Below are 21359 nucleotides of genomic sequence, written 5' to 3'. Positions count from 1 at the left end.
TGCAAAAAAAATTGGAAAGGTCAAAGGGCATCCTGCAATTCTCAAAAATAGGAATGAAAATCCCAAAAATGGGATTTTTTTACATTTTTGCCCATAGGGTCCACATATCTTTCAGGGCTGGGAAAATACTTTTGGAGTAAATAGAAAACATATTGAGGTTTCCAAAACTGCTTTCAGTTTTCTGATCCCAGCTTTGGGATTTTAGAACATGTCGCCCAAAGTTGAAGTTTTGATAAAAAATAGGTCATATTCGTAAGGACGCAGTGGCAACATTTTCAAAAAATAGGACAAGTTTTTTACGCCAAAGCGTTTTGCGTAAAGATACCTTTTAGAAAACTATGAAATTGTTATATGTTTTTAAAGAAAATTTTATTTTATTAATAAATGAATCAAGACACATTTTGGGCAAAAAACGGCAAAAATCTAAAATTTTTTGAATTTTGAAATTAAAAACGTATATTTTTGGATCTGTAAATGGTATTGATCTGAAATTTTTTGCATATTATTGGAAATTTTGTTGTCTAACAAATAAGATTGAGTCCATTTGGTCCAAAATTACGCCCGGTATTCCAAAAAAGGCGGACCAAGTTATGGTAAAATTTGAATCACTAAATTTTTAAATGCCTATAACTCGGATATTATAAGAGATAAGTAGTATGTCCAAGCATGTTTTTTCAATATCTCGTCGAGCGCTTTCAGAAAATATAAAAATTTGTATTTGGGTGAAAAACAAAAAAATGGCACGAGTTTAAAAATTTTACAGGTCGTAGGAACCCTAATTTGAGCCGCCACAGCTCCGTCCCTGGGGCATCTGCGGGGTTCATCTTCAAAACTTAAACTCGAATACTCCTTGGCTACGCTCACGCCAAATTTTATCCCGATCGGATTAGCCGTTTAGAAATGCCAGATTTATTTCCAAAAAATTTCCATTCTGCCCCACTGGGCGATCCACATAAAATTTGGTAGAGAGATATTGCCTAGTATAAAACTTATTTCTGGGAAATTTGGTAAAGAGATTTTGGCTAGTATAAAACTTCTAATAAATTTCATCGCTATACTCGTATTTTAAAGGTAGTAATGAGCGTTATAGTAATTATATGGAGGGACTTTATATGAGTGGTAGGGTCAATTATGGACCGATCCACATAAAATTTCATAGAGAGGTTTTGGCTAGTAAGAAACTTTCTAATGTCATATTTGCTTCATAAACAACGAATTTGTGAATATTTGAAGCTATTTATACAATATTACGGGGGTACAGTTGTATGGGGGCTATGTGAAATCGTTGATCGATTTTGCCCATTTTCAATACCAAACATTTCTGATCAATAAAATATATTATGGGAAAATTTCATCTCAATATCTCTTATTTTGTGGACGCTATCGTGCCAACAACAGACAGACGGACAGACGGACGGACATGGCTAGATCGTCTTAGAATCTTACGAGGTCCCAGAATATATATATTTTATGGGGTCTTAGAGCAATATTTCGATGTATTACACACGGAATGACAAAATCAATATACCCCCCATCTTTTTTGATGGTGGGTATAAAAAAGGTGTAAATAAGTTACATTAAAAAGTGTATGCTTATATATGTGCATACATATGTATATATAAAACAAGAACAATAACAATAAGTTTGTAAACAGGCAGTAATGTATTCGTAGTGTCTATGAAATGATCAATAATGAAGAAAATTAAGGGGGACATGGTTAGGTTAGGTTGATAGGAGGAGGTATACTACATCTAATCCGAAGAAATACACCTGAGCCACTATCGGGCATGTTGTGCGCTCCAATTCATGAAAAAAATTGTTCACTGAATGTATTATTTTTCTATGTTCAGAAACTCAGTTTGGATGGCACAAAATTAAGAGGGGACATAAAACCATAAAATGTTGTTTTTGTAATTATACACTGTGAAAGGCTTAAATAACAAAAATGCATGAGTGTATTACAAACATAAACATACATATACGGAGCATTTCACGTCAAGTGAACCAACTTTTGAAATCGATGTCTTCCAATCGCGATTTGCACCAATGTTAGTTCTATTGGATAGTAATTCGGACACCATTTTTCAACAAGAACGGTCAAGAACTCTCTGAGTTATAGGAGGTCAAAATTTGACAATTTGACCAAACAGGTGTTTTTTATCCATATAACTTATTACCTATTGTTCTTAGCAAAATGTGTCCCAAATAGTTTAGATAGCTATTTATGCAATCTTTCGAAAAAAAAATTAAAAAAAATAAATCAAACACCATACATACGCTCATATATAGTCTGTTTAAGAATATCAGTTTTTCATCAATAAAAATAGTATATGGAAATTAAGACAAAATTCAATATAAATGATATATTAAAAAATAAATCATATTATATTATATCATATTAGTTATGCTCATATCTGGTATGGTATGCCATTCCTGATTATTCGTTTTATATTAGTTTTTATTATTTAAAGAACTTCTCTAAAAATATGAACCTATTAAAAAGAATGTTATGATAAATTCATAAAATAAATTTATCACATTTTATAAAAATTAGTACAGGTATTTTTAAAAATTGTTAAAAAAAAAGAAACTTGCAAGTAGTTGTGTAGAAGAAACATGAAAAACATTTTTATAAAACTTAACACTTTAATTTTTCATAGATTTTTATAAAATAAAATGCTAATTTTTTGTACCTACGTGATTTTGTTATTAATTAATACAATTAAATGCTGAATAAAATGATATTTCTTTTGTTAATATAGGGAGTAGGATGGAATTTTTGTACTGTAAATTAAATTTAAAAAATCGACCATATCCCTAACAAATTAATTGTTTGTAGTTAGAACTATACAGGTGCTGATCTTATGGCTAGGCAACAGCCATTAAACTCGGCAATCAGACTTCATGCTGCCGGAATATGGAAGCCAAACTGACATGGTCATGCTTTTATCCTGGGGAGTACGACTTACATCCCCGACAATATAGATTACAGCTTTCCCACGCTCCTTCCGGACACAAAATTCACTGTTAGGATGTCAAATGTACCACCCTTTTTAGAAGGTGAAACATTTGACATCTTTACAGACGGATCTAAGTCCACTACAGGCGTGTGTGGTAGTTTCTTTATTTCCCGCTTAAACAAAGCGGCATGTTTTAAGCTGAACGGTAACTGCAGCATCCTACAGGCTGAAATCTTAGCTATAAAAAGAGCGGTTAAATGGATGAGGTACTATATTATATGCAATGTTATTATCCGAAGTTGAACGTACAGTAAACCTGTTACAAAGTCTCTAACTGGTGTCTACACAACATCCAGACTCTGGATACCGGGTGATTATAATATTCCCGAAAATAGAAAAGCGGACGAACTAGCAAAAGCTTGTTCCCACCTTCGCATAGGGCACTGACGAACTAGTCGGCGTTCCGCTTTCATGCTGTAGGGCTTTTATTCAGCATGAACTCTATGAGTCTGCTTAGACCAGATGGTCATCATTGACATATTGTTCTATATCAAGAATGACCTGGCCTCTCTATGAAGATGAAACTGTAGAATACTTTTTCACAAGACGATAGTCGCGACTATGAGGTTATAATATTTTTTCTATCAAACTTAAATATTATTTAATATACATATGGTCTAAAATTTAACATTTCATGTTGGACTTGAAAAATTATAAAATGTATGCAAGATATAACCAAATGTATATTATATTATCCCCTTATTCATAAATATAAATCGTTAATAAAATAAAAATTTTTTTATGAATATGGGGGTTAATGTTTAATTTTTATGTGGAGTATTAAAATGTATTATTTGTATTAATAAAAGGTAATATAATTAGAAAGAAATTATATACATACATAGAAATGCAAAAACTACAAACAAGTTTTTACATGAAATGACAATTTCATTTAGATATTAAATGTAAATTTGTGAATTGGTGTTGATTGTATCAGTACAAACAAGTAAGAGTGTTATATTCGTCTATGCCGAATCCTTTATACCCACCATCAAATCACTGCCATATAAATGAACTTTGATATTTTGAATATTTTTTTATATATCGATATTAATGAGAACATCAGGGTAACATTTGAAAGATGTCCATTAATGGGGGTTTTACTATTGACAATGCTAATTTTTATAGGGAGTAGGGTTATTTGTACATACATATATGGAACAATTCTCATAAAAGTCTGTTTTGAAGATTTCAGTTCCTTATTTGTTTAAAATTCCATCGATCTACTTGTATTTTGAAGCCATTAAGTAGCATTAAATTCATAAAATATGGTAGAGAGATTTTAAAACAAAATTGTTTTATGTCGAATTGCATTGCGGCATTCGTATTATTCGCGTTATTTTCTGGGGCGGAATTTATATGGCGTGGTGTCATTATGGACTGAACCTCATAAAAATTGATAGAGAGATTTCGGTTCCTTTAGAAGAGATAGAGATATTAGCTTACACGAAACTAGTTTATGTCGAATTTCATAAATCTACTAGTATTTTTGAGCCAGTACTGAGCTTTAAAGTAATTTTCTGAAGGGGCCTTATAGGGGGTAGCGTCAATTATAGACCGATCTCGGTAAAATTTTGTAGAACTATCTTGGTTCCTACAGGTCATGTTTATATCGAATTTCATTGCTTTACACTTTTTTTAGCCCAGTAATTAATTTTTTGATGGGGACATTATATGGGGGTAGGTCAATTAAGGCTCGATCCACATAAAATTAAGTTAAGAGTTTTTGACTAGCAAGAAACTTAATTGAGTCGAATTTTATTACTATACTCGTATTTTTAAGCCAGTAATGGGCCTTAAGGTATTTTTCTGATAGGGACCTTATGTTGGGGGTAGGGTCAATTAAGGCCTGTTCCACATAAAATTTGGTAAAGAGATTTTGGCTTGTGAAAAACTTACTTCTGTGAAACTTCATCGCTATACTCGTATTTTTAAGGCAGTAATGAGCGTTAAAGTATTTTTATGGAGGGGACCTTATATAGGGTAGTTCGATTATAGACTGATCCACATAAAATTTGGTTCCTAAGATACATACTTATATCAAATTTCTTCGCTATATTCGTATTTTTACGCCCATAATATGGGGGGAAGGGTCAATTATGGACCGATCCACATAAAATTTGGTAAATTTTGGCTTGTATCTTAATTCTGTGTAATTTCATTGCTATAATCCAATGTTTAAGCCAGTAATGAGCATTAAAGAAATTTTATGGGGGTAGGGTCAACTATGAACCGATCCACAGTGGGGCAGAATGGAAATTTTTTGGAAATAAATCTGGCATTTCTAAACGGCTGATCCGATCGGGATAAAATTTGGCGTGAGCGTAGCCAAGGAGTATTCGAGTTTAAGTTTTGAAGATGAACCCCGCAGATGCCCCAGGGACGGAGCTGTGGCGGCTCAAAGTAGGGTACCTACGACCTGTAAAATTTTTAAACTCGTGCCATTTTTTGTTTTTTACCCAAATACAAATTTTTATATTTTCTGAAAGCGCTCGACGAGATATTGAAAAAACATGCTTGGACATATCTCTTATAATATCCGAGTTATAGGCATTTGCAAATTTAGTGATACAAAATTTACCATACTTTGGTACGCCTTTTTTTGAATACCGGGCGTAATTTTGGACCAAATGGACTCAAATTTTTTCTGTTAGTTAGACAACAATAATAATATACAAAAAATTTCAGATCAATATCGTTTACAGATTCAAAAATATACGTTTTTTAATTTAAAAATTCAAAAATTTTTTTATTTTTGCCGTTTTTTTTGTCCAAAATGTGTCTTGACTCTTTTATTAATAAAATAAAATTTTCTTTATGAACATATAACAATTTTATAGTTTTCTAAAAGGTATCTTTACGCAGAATGCTTTGGCGTAAAAAACTTTTCCTATTTTTTGAAAATGTTGCCACTGCGTCCTTCCGAATATGACCTATTTTTTATCAAAACTTCAACTTTGGGCGACATGTTCTAAAATCCCAAAGCTGGGATCAGAAAACTGAAAGCAGTTTTGGAAACCTAAATATGTTTTCTATTTACTCCAAAAGTATTTTCCCAGCCCTGAAAGAAATGTGGACCTTATGGGCAAAAATGTAAAAAATCCCATTTTTGGGATTTTCATTCCTATTTTTGGGAATTGCGGGATGCCCTTTGACCTTTTCAATTTTTTTTTTTGCATTTTCTTATTTGAAATGACAAATTTAACAAGCGTTGAAGATTTCATTGAGTTTTGTTCATTAATAAAGATTTTGTCATATATTACATATTTGTTAAATTTCTAAAACTATGATTTATATCAAAATTTTAATAGGGTCGCAGATAGCTACAACAATTTAGTCCATATTTATCCCTTAATACCTTTTTTTTGTTAGATATGGAACTTTTCGACCCTTTACAAAAAATTTCAAGCCAATATCTCAATTACATTCAAACATATGTTCATTTAAACCTGTGTCCTTCAATTTCATCTTTTTCATATTTTAGTATTAAGTATGACAGACAGAACATATATACATTTTGTGTTGAATAAAATATTTGGACAATTTTTAAAAATTATTTAGTTAATTATTTTATTAAAGACTATAACATTGTATATACAATAAAAAAATATAATTTTAAAATCCAATAATGTCACATATAATCTTAAAAAATATTAAAATTTGTATCTGTATACGTATGCATATATATTTTTATAATCTGAATTTTAAATTTAATTTCGATTAAGGAGTGAGATCGAAAAATTCTTAACATACATATATGTTTATAAAAAAGAAACCACTAAACTTACAGCTTTATTTTTTTTTTATTTGATTCAAATTATTATTACAATTTACAAAAAAAAAATTTTTATAGTTTTAATCACTAGTGATGAAATTTTGAACCCTTTTCGGAAAACCTTCCATTAACGTTTTTATAGTGCTTTCTGTCACTTTGCTCGAACATGTAGTCCATCTCCGTTTAAAATCTACCACACTTTTGGTCACCTTTTTTGTACTCTTCAATTCTCTTTTAACAAGAGCCCAATATCTCTCCACTGGCCTTAGCTCCGGGCAGTTTGGAGGATTTGCCTCTCTTGGTACAAATACCACATTATTGTTCTTGTACCACTCAAGGGCTTGTTTACCATAGTGACAGGATGCCAAGTCAGGCCAAAAATAAGTGGACACATTATGAAGTCTTATGAATGGAAGCAGCCTTTTTTGTAAACATTCCTTGATGTAAATTTCGGTATTTATAGAGCCCGTTGTAACAAATGATTGGCTTCTTTTGCCGCAACTGCATATTGCTTGCCATACCAAGAACTTTCTGGGAAATTTTGTCTGCTTTTGGGCCCTAAACTTTTCTTCAACATTCCCTCGAGCATCAGCAACATAAAACTTTTGACCTGGAAGTTGCGAAAAATCTCCCAGAACATACGTTTCGTCATCCATTATGCAGCAAGAATATTTTTTTATAAAACTTGACTTCAATTTCCGTGCTCTGTTTTTGGCCTCTAAATTTTTAGCTGCGTTCCTGTCAGGAACTTTTTGAGCCTTGTATGTTTTTAAACCTGCATTAGCTTTAACTTTTCGTACCAAATAGTCCAAGCACTGAGCTAACCGAGCTGCTTTCCTACCGGATGTGTTGGGAGCTCTTTTGAAAATGCGTTCTATTTTTTTGGCTTTAGAAACATCATGTGGACCATTCCTTCTACCTGAATCAGGTTTTCTATTAACTGATAAGTTCTCCCGGTACTGTTTAATAACATTGGAAACAGTTTGACGGCAGACCTTTGTATGCTTGGCCAACTTTTTGTAAGACCAAGTTGGGTTTAGTTGAAAATATTTAATAATTTCAGTACGCAATTTTTTCTGATCACTCATTTTAATCAGATTAACAAAAAATTAATATAATTGACATTACACATAATAACTGACATGTTTTTCAAAGGTAACTTGATCTAAAAAGAAAAAAATCAAATAATACTTTGGTTGAAAAATGTAATGAAAAACGTGTGTTAAGAATTTTCGATCTCACTCCTTAGGAAGACGGAGCTCCCTTTATGTATATATTAATACGCAAAGCCAAAACGATTGGGAACATTTTCCGGCACTATTACTTGACCGATTTTCTTGATTATTTTTTGTTTAATACAGATTGGCGAGCCTCACTGCAGAATCTATATATTATCAAAATCGGTTCAGTATTTTCGGAAATATAAGCGTTTAAATTTTCTACCAATACACAGTCACACAAACATGTGCTTGAATTAAAAAATAGAAAACAAAATAAGAATGCAAAACAACAACACTGCATTTTTTCATTTTAGAAAAAAGAGTGGAGAGGTTACTTCTCTGTTTATGTTTTCTTTTTCTATTTGGCAGTGATATTTTTTGTTGTTGTTTTTAATACGATTTTTATAATATTTTGAAAGTAAGATTTTATTGTTTTTGCTAAATTGCACAGAGAAAACAGATTCGTTGTGATAACCGAATTTGTTTCCAATCGAATTCAGTCGGTTCTCAGGTTACTTCTCTGTTTATGTTTTCTTTTTCTATTTGGCAGTGATATTTTTGTTGTTGTTTTTAATACGATTTTTATAATATTTTGAAAGTAAGATTTTATTGTTTTTGCTAAATTGCACAGAGAAAACAGATTCGTTGTGATAACCGAATTTGTTTCCAATCGAATTCAGTCGGTTCTCACAACTATACCAAAATTCGATTGTAATTATTGAAAAATTCGGTTACTATAACTGAATATATGGTGTACATAACAATTTTTGTTATTTATTCGGTAATGTGGTTTGAATTATTGGTATTTGCAACTGAAATATTATTTATTGAAAACAAATTTGTGGATTTTGTGTATTTTAAAATATATTTAATTTTATTTAAAATATTTACAATAAATTATGTATGAATAAACTTACAAAACTTATATAGATATATAAGTTGATGGTTGATAATGAAAATTTGATGTTTATGTGTCGGAAATTTTGCTCTTCATCCTGTCCAACATGTCCAAAGAATAGTACATTTCCGCAGCTGTAAAATTATGAAAACTAAAATAACACAAAATATATTAGAAGATAAAAAACATATTAAACATTACCTTTTCTATCCGATCTTTCCGATTTTATTTATACGCAAATTCAATTTGCCTTTTTTTAAATATAACTTCAACCAACTTATTGGTTGTGAACATCGAATTTGGTTCCTCTAATCATCATTCAATTTTAAATAATATTATGCACATCTGAGAATCCTTTAAATCCTTCAAAATGGTATATTATTGGCTAATATCGGATGTATACTGTAGGAGTAAAAGGGGTCACAAAAACCAGACTTGCTTATTAATTATATAGATGATTAAAATTACAAATAATTTTCTAAATATACATTTTTTAAACATAATAAAAAGGTCAATGTAGTTTTATATAGACTAACTATTACGGGGCTTCCAAAATTATCCTTTTTAAGATTTTCAATATTTTACCATCATTTACTTATTTTCCAATGTTGAGATAAATTTTTAAATTTACCTTCTGCACTTTTTAGTTTGATAAATTTATAAAATTTACATATTTTATTTCACGTTATGTAAGTATTGCTCAAGCCAGAAACTGCTGAAATATTTACATTTTAATAATATTTTTTCCGTTTCCTTTCTTCTTAAATAAAATATTGCACTGGCAATGTATCATATGTATATATCACATAGAATAATAAAAAAATTAGATCATTATCATTATTATTGTCACAAACTTATATACTGTATTATAAGTTTTATAATATGTGGTTATTTTTTTGCAAACATTGTATTTCTACTTAAAAAATAAATATGAAAACTTTTAACCCCTTTTTACAAAATGTTTAAAATTAAGTTTATTTCAAGTTTTAGTATATCCATTTCAATCAAGTTAATTTTCAGATAATTTAAAACCAAATAAGAAAGTAAAGTTATCGTAGATCGACCCAATGATACTTTACACCGATACAAATAATTAATAGAAGATCATGTACAAAATTTCATTAAATTATCATGTGCCAAATTTAATTAAATCATCTCCAAAATTGCGACCTGTAGTTTGATTGCAAGGTTTACATGGACGGACCGACAGACGACACAAAAAATGATTCTGAGCCGATTGGTATACTTAAGTATGGGTATAGGTTAAATATTATTGTGCGTTGCAAACATCAACACAAACTCAATATACCATTCCCACTTACGTAGTGTAGGAAATAATTAAATTTGTATCTGAAATTGCAATTGATTCGTTAGGTACCTACATGAAAGTATTCATAGAAAATCCTGAAATTTTTTCAATAAATTGGAGAACTTGTTTTTACGAATTTCCTATTTTAGTAAAAAATACTTGGCTTTATGAATTTTTTGTTTGATTTTGAATTTCATTAATAATCATAAAACTAATTAATAAAAAATTATTAAAAGTTGCTTTTTAACTGATAACCGATGAAAATATATAATGATTTCCAAATGAACAAAAAATATATACTACATAAAATGTCAACTAAATGTTATATGCTGAAACAACTTAGTTATCTTCTTACAAATAAAATATAGTTTTTGTAATTATTGTAAACACCTTTGACTTTAGTAAATTTAAACACACCTCTGTCAACAACAGAACATTACTAGATTTACACATTACATACTTATTAGGTTATAGACGTAGTATCAGGAATTTATGTACACAAAAACCTTAATGTGTTGGGGATAAAAGTACACAAGTTACCACCATAATTAAATGAACATCACTATAAAAGACAGCTGATATTTTGCATGCTCTTCAAAAATATTTTGTGTTCACATTACAGCAAACAAATATTTGATAACAAACGTCAAATATTTGATAGGTGTGAACGTACCTTTAGTATATTCCCCATATTTTAAATAACCCAACAAACACATGATCAAACGTTTTAAAAATGTTATTAATTTTATTTAATATTAAACATTAACTGTTCTTTAAAAGAGAAACTGAATTAACGTTTACATTCGATTTAGAGCCGTGGTGGCCAGAAAGTTTTTAGAACGCATACGTTGTAGTGCAAAATATAAAAGAGAACATAAATGAAGATATGTGTGCTTTGCACTGAAAAAAATTTTATGTTTGTACATAGTTGTGTTATTCATATTATTATAAATGAACAACGGAAGAGATGTATGTATCCGTTGATGAAAGTATGTATTGATGAACATTTTGATGTAAAAATGTGTTGATGTATGTACATATCTATATATATATATAAAAGAGTAGCGTTACTGACTGACTGATTCATCATCGCACAGCCCAAACGGCTGAACCTAGAATCATGAAATTTTGATAGTAGATGTGTTTTTGGTTATGTAGGTCCACTAAGGAGGGATTTTTGGAAATTTGCACATTTACGGGTAAAAAGGGGAAAAAACTGGTAAAACAGGTTTTCTTAAATATCTTACATAATATTAGTGATACAAGAAAAATTTTAAATGCACCTGTATCTACTCTTAAAATGAGCAGATGGGTGTCTGGTACTTTTTGAAATTCGTACTTTTAAGGGGTGAAAATGTGTAACAAAGGTGATTTTGGTACCTTTTTCAGCCTTTTATAACTTTTAAACTAATTAACATAATCAAATTTGTCTAAATATTTTGGATATATCTCTCAAAATTATGAGACACCTGTTTCGTACTTTTTTAAAATTCAGTCCTTTTTGGGTGTAAAAGGGACAAAACTGTATTTATGGTACTTTTTTTTAGCACATTAAGAAAACTTTTTCGGTTTATTGAATTACATATTCATATTAAATTACGGACTAACTCTGTAATATTTATTGTAATATTTTTTTTTGCTATTTCACTGGGTAAAAAAGTACCAAAAAGGGGAAGAACGGGAAATTTTATTTTATTCAAACTCATTGAGCCAACTTTTATAAAATTTCAAAAAGTACTTTATTTACTCACACAAAATAAGCTTTTGGTATATTATTTTGGAATTCGAGTACTGAGGCCTATTTAGGACCAAATTCGTGTAAATTGTTTGGTACCTTTTTAAAGCACAATTTTTCTGGAATAAATGAATGCATTTCTCGAAAAAGTATACTTCTAAGCGAAAAGGGGAAACATTGTACTCATTTTATTAGTATATTCCACTTAGGTAAACTTTATTCCACTTTTGGTACTTTTTCTTCCTTCAAATGATACTCTATGTGTGTTCTTTAACATTAATTTTAACATACATGGTCTTCACTGAATTATATTCTGGAAGTGGGAACTATTTGGTACTTTTCTATTATTCAAATAGATTCTTTATAATGGTTAACCGGAACACACGGTCCTTATTAAATTTAATATTTTTACGATATTGAACATAGTTAGGGTAGCGAAGCACCCAGGGTATGCTAGTTATTGTATATAGTTTGATGTATTGATATATGTATATAGTTTGTTTATGTATTAAATCTAATAGGTACTCAAATGATGAACAGCTGATCGTTTAATCCTTACAATTTAAGCGATTAATTGCATGAACAAATAAAAATAAATAATTATACATATGTATGTCTAATAGATCGTTCTAAAAAAAGTATTCATACATTGATTTGTAATGGCTTTTGAAAATATTCTCTGTGTATCATTTTATAAAGAGAGCCACTAAATTAAATTGTTTTTGTTTTATAGTTTGTATAGTTTGTTTTGTTGCTGAGAATATTTGTATTGCGTGTGTATAAGTGAGAATAACACATTGCCCGCAAGGGCATGTTTGGCCGCCAATGATTTAAAGTTTTAAAATTTAAAAAAAGTTTGATTTACAACCTTTCTATTCAAAATATATATATATGATATATATATATATATATATATATATATATATATATATATATATATATTTATATATATATATTATATATATATATATATAATATATATATATATATATATATATATATATATATATATATATATAGATAGATTGATAGATAGCAATAATTTTTTTGGTTGTAATTATCAAAATCGTTATGTGGGGTTTTTACTTATACTATAGGGTAATAAATATATTGTATATCCTAAGACATTAGAATAAGAATTACTCTTTAGGACTAAAGGTATATATTAAATTTTAATAGTAAATATATCATTAATGTATTATTTTAGGATTTAAATGAAATATATTGTCATCAAGAGAAATTATAATAAACCTTTAAGAAAAGTTTTATAATTAACTAAATAAATAATTATTTAATTTCGATAGGGGTAGCGGAGCACACAGGGTATTAGCTAGTATATATATAAAAATGAATGTGTGTTTGTTTGTATGTTTATATGTTTGAACTTTATCGACTACTAAATGGCTGAACCGATTTTCTTTAAATTTTTACATCGTATTCCTGTATGTCTGGAATAGGTAATAGGCTACTTTTCATTTCGAATTTTCAAGTGGGCGAGGAGACGCCTACATTAAAAAAATATAAAATTCGTATATTTGATATAATTTAACAGTAGAGTTCATAATATAATATAACAATAGAGTCCTCAAATTTTGTCGGAGCCACTTTAGTGTCAATATGATTATATGGGAAAAAAGTGGGCGGACTAGCGTTAGGGGGCGTGGCACCTCCCATATAAATTAAATACAACAAGTAAGAGTGCTATATTCGGCTGTGCCGAATCTTATATACCCTTCACCATAGTGTATTTTAAACATAATTGATCTTACAGTCTAGTTAATAAAAACATTAAAAAAATTTGAGTCGATTTAAGCCGAATGTTTCGGCGGCGGCTCAAGCAACTAAATATAGTTCGGCGGCGGCTAAGCTCCGACTAGAAGCCAGTCGACTTCGACCTCTGATTCATTGCTGGTAAACATTGACGAGACGTAGATTTTGTTTTTGTTTATCGTAAAAAAAATTGTTTTCAAAAGCACTTGGGAAAAATTTGTGTTAGTTTTAAATTTCAAACTTACATTATTCGCATAAAAATTATTGTACAATAACTCACAATCTACTCTCATATAATTGAAAACGTTTTAAATACTTTTTTCTATTCATTAAAAAATATATTTGCAATACAAAAGGGAATATTATTTTATTTTAACAAAAAATGCAAATCATATTTTTTTGCTGTGTATTTTTTGTATGTTTGGATTCCAAACAAAACAAAAAAATACACAGCTGAATAAAACCAAATACATCTACACACACACATGTAAATCTTTTTCTATATTCAGTGTTGTTGTTGCTTTTAACAATTTTTTGATGAAATTTTGATGAAATTTTCAGAGGTTGTCTCGGATTTTTGTTCATATCTCCGTTATTTACCGACCGATTTTGCTGATTTTAAATAGCGATCTTCTCGAAAGCATGTCTAATAGAATTATTGAAGATTCAGATTTCGCCGATATCTGGGGTCCTCTAAAAACTGATTTCAACAGACAGACAGACAGACGGACAGACAGACGGACATGGCTTAATCGACTCCGCTATCTATAAGGATCCAGAATATATATACTTTATAGGGTCGGAAAATTATATTATAGAAATTACAAACGGAATGACAAACTTATATATACCCTTCTCACGAAGGTGAAGGGTATAAAAATTCGTTTATCTTGGAAACTATTATAGATTGAATCTTAACTTTTGCACGAATAACAATAACATCCATGTGAAAATTTTGGGTAATAAATTGGCCCATGAAGTGAGCGGCGCGTCTTAATTAAATACAAAAATCGTTTAATTGAGAAACTAATACTGTTAGAATCTTAAAATTTTGGACGAGTAATATAAACATCTATGTAAACATTTTGGGTATTAAATTGGCGGACAACCCATGAGGGGAGCGGCACCTCCCATATTAATTAAATACAAAAATTCGTTTACCTGGGAAACTAATACAACTAAATTCTTAAAATTTTGCACGAAGAACTTTAATATTCATCTGAAAATTTTTAAGAAAAAAGACCGGACTTTCATCTGTGGGGCCTGGAGCCCCAATATTAATAAAATAGAAAAATTCGTATATCTGAGAAACTATTGGAGCTAGAATCTTTAAATTTTACTTAAAGAATTTTGAAATTCATCTCAACATTTAGAGTAATACGAGCGAACTTATAATGGAGACTTGATATCTCCCAAAAGAAATAAAATACAAAATATTGTTTATCTAGGAAAATATAGAACTAGATTAATCAAATTTTGCATTAATTACTTTAATATTCATCTGCCCATTTTGGAGGAAAAAGGGCGGACTTTCGTTTGGGGAACTTGAAGCCCCCACAGGAATTAAATAGAAAAAATCGTATATCTAAGAAACTATTACAGCTAGAATCATATAGTAGTACATATAGGCGAAACTGAAGTGGTTTTCAAATAAAAATTTTTATTCTCTTCACACAGACGAGCTCTGAGAGAATAAAACAAACTTGTGAGAACTAAACGCACTCACTAAACTTCAAATTATCTTTGCAAAATTGCGAGGATATTACCACTTAAAAGTTTTTCTTATAACTTAAACTTAATGTTTATTATTTTTTGCAACACTTTTCATTGAAATTTAAATGAAATATATTGTCATCAAGAGAAATCAGTAACTGAATAAATACTTTTTTTGATTATTATGTATTTAATTAATTAATTAAATTAATTTTATTAACTTACTCTGGGTACTGTCATCCTCAGTTTCATTTCTATGTATGTATATCTATGTATACCTAAAGGTGGTACTAGACGACATGTACACATTTTACATACATATGTACTGTCACTTTTTTATCCATATGTAATCCAAAATTTTTATTTTACATACGATTGATAATTTTTGCTATCACACCTGCCTGTGTTTTTCCATATAACAAATGTAATCAAAGCTGTATTTTTAATGTGTAAAAATTATTATAATTATAAATTAGTTTACTAAAAATTCAAAAATACTTACTTTTTCATGTTCTTTATTCATTTTTTTTAATTTTTTTCCAAATTTTTTTTCAAAACAAAACAGTTGTTTTGTTTATGTTTGTTACACGAAAATAGGGCACGCTCTAAACCACAATATTTCATATGTATTTCCGCATGTATTTTACATATGCAATGTTTCATACTTATGTATCAGACGATATGTGCAACTTTTACAGATAGAAATTTTGACAGTACATATGTAAAATACATGTCGTCTAATAGCACCTTAAGTTGGACACCTCGGTCTCAATTTTTTTTAAATATTCGCCAAAAATATATTTCTGATCCGATTGAGCTGAAATATAAAATATAAATATTCCTTCAAAAGATCTACAAAAATGTAGCTAAATGTGTAGAATATTTCTTTTATTTCAAGAATTATTTACGTTTATGTTTTTATTTTTTTAATTTTGCTCGATATTTTTGGGTTTTTTAGACTTTGTGTATAGAAAACGAGAAACCAGATAGCGTTAGTCTTTAATTTAATCTTTTTAATTCGAAATTTGTTCCGATTTTAAAAAATTTGCATATTATGGTTTTTCAAGTTTTTCGTCAATGGTGTTTGTAAAATAGGTCTGATATATTATTTATATACTAAGGTTGGATTCCCAAGTCCTATTCATCTGGAAAACATTTTCCTTTTTTTAATATTTGCATTTTATTTATTATTCCTTCCTCTGAAAAGTAAAGTTGTCTTTAGTAAGCCTATGTTTGTTTTTGAGCACATAAAGCCGGAGTATAAAAACAAACGTTTCCATAACATACAATACTTTTCAAAAATTTTAGATCGTTTTGAACATGAGCAAAAACGAAACAAATACATTTTAATTGAGAAAAGGCAAAACAAATCAATTGGTTTTTCCCTCATCTCAATGCTTTTGTTTGCCTTTACAATATAACGTTCTTTTGTAGAAGTCTATGTGGAACATGGTAATAATAATACAAAAACCATAAAAAATTAAATAAAATCAAACACACTAAATGATTGTTTCGTAAAATACGTTTCTGCATTTGTTTTGTTCTCAAATGTATAATTGTAAAATCAAACAAAAGCAAGTAGATGAATATTCTGAGTGGTCTCCACTGTATCTGATTTTAATACGTATAAAACGAAACTAATATACATTGGGTACAACTCTCCAAAAAAGGTCGTAATTACCTCAATCCATCGATATAACTTGAACGTTATAGACTATTAAACGACTGAACCGATTTTCTTGAAATTTTCACACCGCATTCCTGTATGTCTGGAATAGGAAATTTCAAGTGGGCGAGGAGCCACGCCCATATTAAGAAAATATAAAGTCCGTATATTTGAGATAAATCCGTATATTTGAGATTATATAACAGTTAAAGTCCTCAAATTTTGTTGGAGCCACTTTAGTGCCAATATGATTAATGAGGATAAAAATTGGGTGGACTAGCGTTATGGAGCATGGCACCTCCCATATAAATTAAATATAAAAAATTCGTTAATCTTGGAAAGATTTACAGTTAGAATCTTAAAATTTTGCACGAATAACTTTAACATCCAGGTAAACATTTTGGGTAATAATTTGGCGGAATACCCATGAGGGCAGCGGCAGTGGATGGACTAGCGTTAAGCTATGTATACACGGTTGTCAGATCTACCAACGTTGTTAGATCTTTCAATGTGCTGGCAATGTACTGACAATCAAAAATTCTTAGCAACGGATAAATTGTCAGTTTAGACGATTGCAAGAAAACCTTACAATTTCATTGCCAGACAATTGTGGGACAATAAATTTATCTGCCAACAAAAATTGTCAGTTTACACTATTGGCAGGTTGTTGTATGGCAAAAGTTGCCAGATTCGTAGTTGGACATTGTCAGAACTGTCAAACGAAAATTGAAGTCTCAATAAAAAATTTGAATTTGTCAAAAATTTGTGTGTTTTGTTTAAATTAATTTAATTAAAAATAAAGAATTTGTGTGTTTTCATTAATTTAAAAACAATGGTACAAAAAAAAATATATTGCAACTATTTAAGCTGCATATGTTCTCGAAAGCAGCGAGGACGAAGACAAAAAAACAAAAAGGCGCCGCAAAATGTGGGTGAAGGATTGGGTGCTTCATCGTGAGCAGGAGGGCTTTCACGCTAAATTGCTCATTAAATTACGAAGTGAAGAGCCGGAATTGTATAGCAGTTTTTTACGAATGGACTCCGATCAATTTGATCATCTGCTTAATTTGGTGACTCCATATATACAAAAACAGGACACCAACATGCGAAAAAGTATTTCGGCAGATGAGCGACTGGTCTTAACCCTGCGATACCTAGCTACTGGAGAAAACTTTCGGTCACTGCAGTACCTTTTTCGTATTCCAGCGTCAACAATATCGAAAATAATCCCGGAAGTTTTAGATGCAATTTACATAGTGCTGGTTGATGTGTATTTGGAGGTAAATTGATTTTGTTCATTGATAGTGGCATAAAAAAGATTTTAAATAATTTGTAGACACCAAAAGAAGCAGATGCTTGGGAAGCCATTGCTGGCAAATTCAATGATTTGTGGCAATTTCCTAACTGCATTGGAGCGGTAGACGGGAAACATATAGTAATGGATGCACCGGCCAATTCTTGCAGTATTTTTTATAATTATAAGGGCACGCACAGCATTATACTAATGGGCATTGCTGACGCGGAGTATAGGTTTCTATACATTGACGTAGGACGTAACGGCCGATTTTCTGATGGCGGCGTTTTTAATCGGTGCACTTTTGGTCAAGCGTTGGATACTAACCAACTTTGTTTACCACCTCCTAAGGCATTACCCGGACGACAACAACATGTTCCGTATGTACTCGTTGCCGACGATGCATTTGCTTTGAGATGTAATCTTTTAAAGCCGTACAGCCAACGCGGCCTCACAATGGTGCAACGTGTATTCAATTATCGACTAAGTCGTGCACGCCGCATCATAGAAAATGTGTTTGGCATAATGAGCTCCCGTTTCCGTGTACTCCGCAAACCGATAAGCCTGAATCCGGAAAAAACAATTAAAGTGACACTTGCGTGTTGCGTTATCCACAACTTTTTAATAACAACAAATAAAAAAAGTATGCGCCGGCTAATGCATTTGACCGTTACGATGGCAATGGTGAACTTATTCCTGGTGAATGGCGTAGTGAGAAAGCGGCGGGAATTTCAATGTATTCATTGCAACCACCACGTACTGATGGTGTCCACACCAAAGATATTAAAAAAGAATTTACAGACTATTTTGTGGAAGAAGGTGAACTGGATTTTCAGTACACACAAATAACGCGACAATAAGCATACACACACACATAACTAAACTTTAATACACATAAGTACAATTAATTAATTACACCCGTTATATTTTATCTTATAACAATATTTATAACTGAACTTTAATAAACATGAATACAATTTATTATATCCCCTACATTTTATCTTATTTAAAACAATTTCAAACATCAAGTTGAAATAAGTATAAAAACAAGTAATTATTTATTTCAGTTTCTAATAATATTTAATTTATATTTCTAAAAACAAAACAAACAATTTCATAGACATAAATATATGAAATAATAACAAAACAAAAAAATGTTTAAATTCATTCTAAAACTAAAACAATTTCATATACATATATAAATATACATACATATGTATGTATGTATATAATAATAACAAAACAAAAATAATTAAATTCATTGATACACAGAAAAAAAGAATCAAAACCTCGTTTTCAAATATTTTATTTATTGAAATTCAAACTATAACAAAAATTTTATATTCAATTACTGTCTCTGATTGATTTTCAAAACAAACATTTTTACTTTTTAATATCTTAAAGATTTTAAAAAGTAAAAATGTTTGTTTTGAAAATCAATCAGAGACAGTAATTGAATATAAAATTTTTGTTATAGTTTGAATTTCAATAAATAAAATATTTGAAAACGAGGTTTTGATTTTTTTCTTATACATAAATGTTTGTACATACATATGTACATAGCAATATAGAATATAATTTTTTGCTTAAATTTTTTTCTGGAATATCTATGTAAATGTTTTTTATTTTTGGGTTTGTAATTGTTTTCTTTACAAATATCCATATTTTTTTATATTGTCATTATTGTTGCTGATGTGGCACCTGTATTGAATGGTAAAATAATAAAAATGCATTAATAAAAAACCGATTTAAACAAAGAAAGTTATGATACACTTACTATTAAAGCCACCTCATCCAATATGTCGTTCAGTGATCGCCTTAATTTTGCTCTAGCTATTGCAGCTAATTCTGTAGAAAGATTTCGCAGCTCGGCGGCAATATATTCCCCAAAAACCGTTGATGCGTCCTTTGTTTGAGGCTCGCTGTTTTGTAATGATTGCAGTGCCTCTATATCCATCTCCTTAAGGTCAACTTTCCGTTCTGAGCATGATGACGTCGTATCTCTTTTTCTATTGCGTTGTTGTCCCGATGGTTTTGATTCGTCATTAAGTCCTATATTACACAGTATTGAAGCATCTGTGGTTGCAGATTCCTGTACAAATATAAACAAATTTTTACGATATTCATATATGTATGTGTATGCACACCTACTTACCAATTGCAAAGATGAAATTGATTGTGTACTTTGACGTACTTTTGCGGCCTCCAAAAACAGCACAGGTTTAAAATACTTCCACACAATTTGAAAGGACTCGTCAGTCCTTTGACCAGACTTCTTTTTTCTCAATTTTTCCAAATTACAGTTAAAGGTGGTTCTCAAATTTGCCCATTTGCCTTTGCAGTCATTAAAGGACATATTAACTGAATCTGCTACCTCCTGCCACAACATATCTTTTGGAAGTTTATATTCAGGACAACCAGCATCCCATAAGCATCTCCGGGCTTCAACTTCCTCTATCAAGCGTATTATGTTGTCGTGTGTCCACACGGATTCCACCTTTTTTCTATACGACTTTTGTTTTGGCCTTTTCTTTTTGCAATCATCTGTGGACGACTGGATAGTAGCCTCAACGCTGTGTTCATTGCAGAAGTCTATATCAGTTAGAGAAATATCACTATCCATATTTTTTTTAAATTTTCTTTCTCTTGTCTTATCTTTTGTTTTTATTTAAATGCACAATGTTGCCAATAGAAATTTGTCTAACAACGGCGCCATTGTCAGATGCATAAAATTCGCACAGCTGACAATAAAAATTGTCATACAATTATCTGGCAATGGCAACGTAATGTGTTTACAAGATTGCCAGATGTCTAACAATATTATTGGGTAACAATTTACTGACAATGCTTTTTCTAACAACGTTGCAAGACAGAAATTGTAAGTTTACACGGTTTTTAGACATTTTCTGAACATTTTTCTGACAACGTTGGTAGATCTGACAACCGTGTATACATAGCT

At 30.3% G+C, this 21359-nt stretch overlaps 3 protein-coding genes across 4 annotated transcripts in view; 1 reads left to right on the top strand and 2 right to left on the bottom strand.

Annotated features, from left to right (window-relative positions):
* Positions 1–21359, bottom strand: part of LOC111683220 (xaa-Pro aminopeptidase ApepP) — a 388046-nt gene that overhangs the window by 109679 nt on the left and 257008 nt on the right. The gene's annotated exons all lie outside the window — the stretch shown is intronic.
* Positions 17630–19384, top strand: LOC111685066 (protein ANTAGONIST OF LIKE HETEROCHROMATIN PROTEIN 1-like). The gene is made up of 2 exons (XM_023447302.2): positions 17630–18386; positions 18443–19384. Exons 1-2 carry the CDS (start codon positions 18033–18035, stop codon positions 19247–19249), a joined length of 1161 nt encoding a protein of 386 aa, XP_023303070.2. The 5' UTR covers positions 17630–18032; the 3' UTR covers positions 19250–19384.
* On the bottom strand, positions 19961–21104 carry LOC111685068. Of its 2 annotated transcripts, none has more exons than XM_046949786.1 (3): positions 20556–21104; positions 20178–20492; positions 19961–20101 (listed from the first exon to the last, which is right to left on the bottom strand). In XM_046949786.1, exons 1-3 carry the CDS (start codon positions 21021–21023, stop codon positions 20081–20083), a joined length of 804 nt encoding a protein of 267 aa, XP_046805742.1. In that variant the 5' UTR covers positions 21024–21104; the 3' UTR covers positions 19961–20080. The 2 variants fall into 2 exon arrangements, with proteins under 2 accessions (XP_046805742.1, XP_046805743.1); XM_046949787.1 differs by having other exon boundaries at positions 20595–21104.

Source organism: Lucilia cuprina, chromosome 4, assembly GCF_022045245.1.
Source record: "Lucilia cuprina isolate Lc7/37 chromosome 4, ASM2204524v1, whole genome shotgun sequence".
Classification (NCBI taxonomy): Eukaryota; Metazoa; Arthropoda; class Insecta; order Diptera; family Calliphoridae; genus Lucilia; species Lucilia cuprina.
This window is presented reverse-complemented; position numbering and strand designations above follow the sequence as displayed.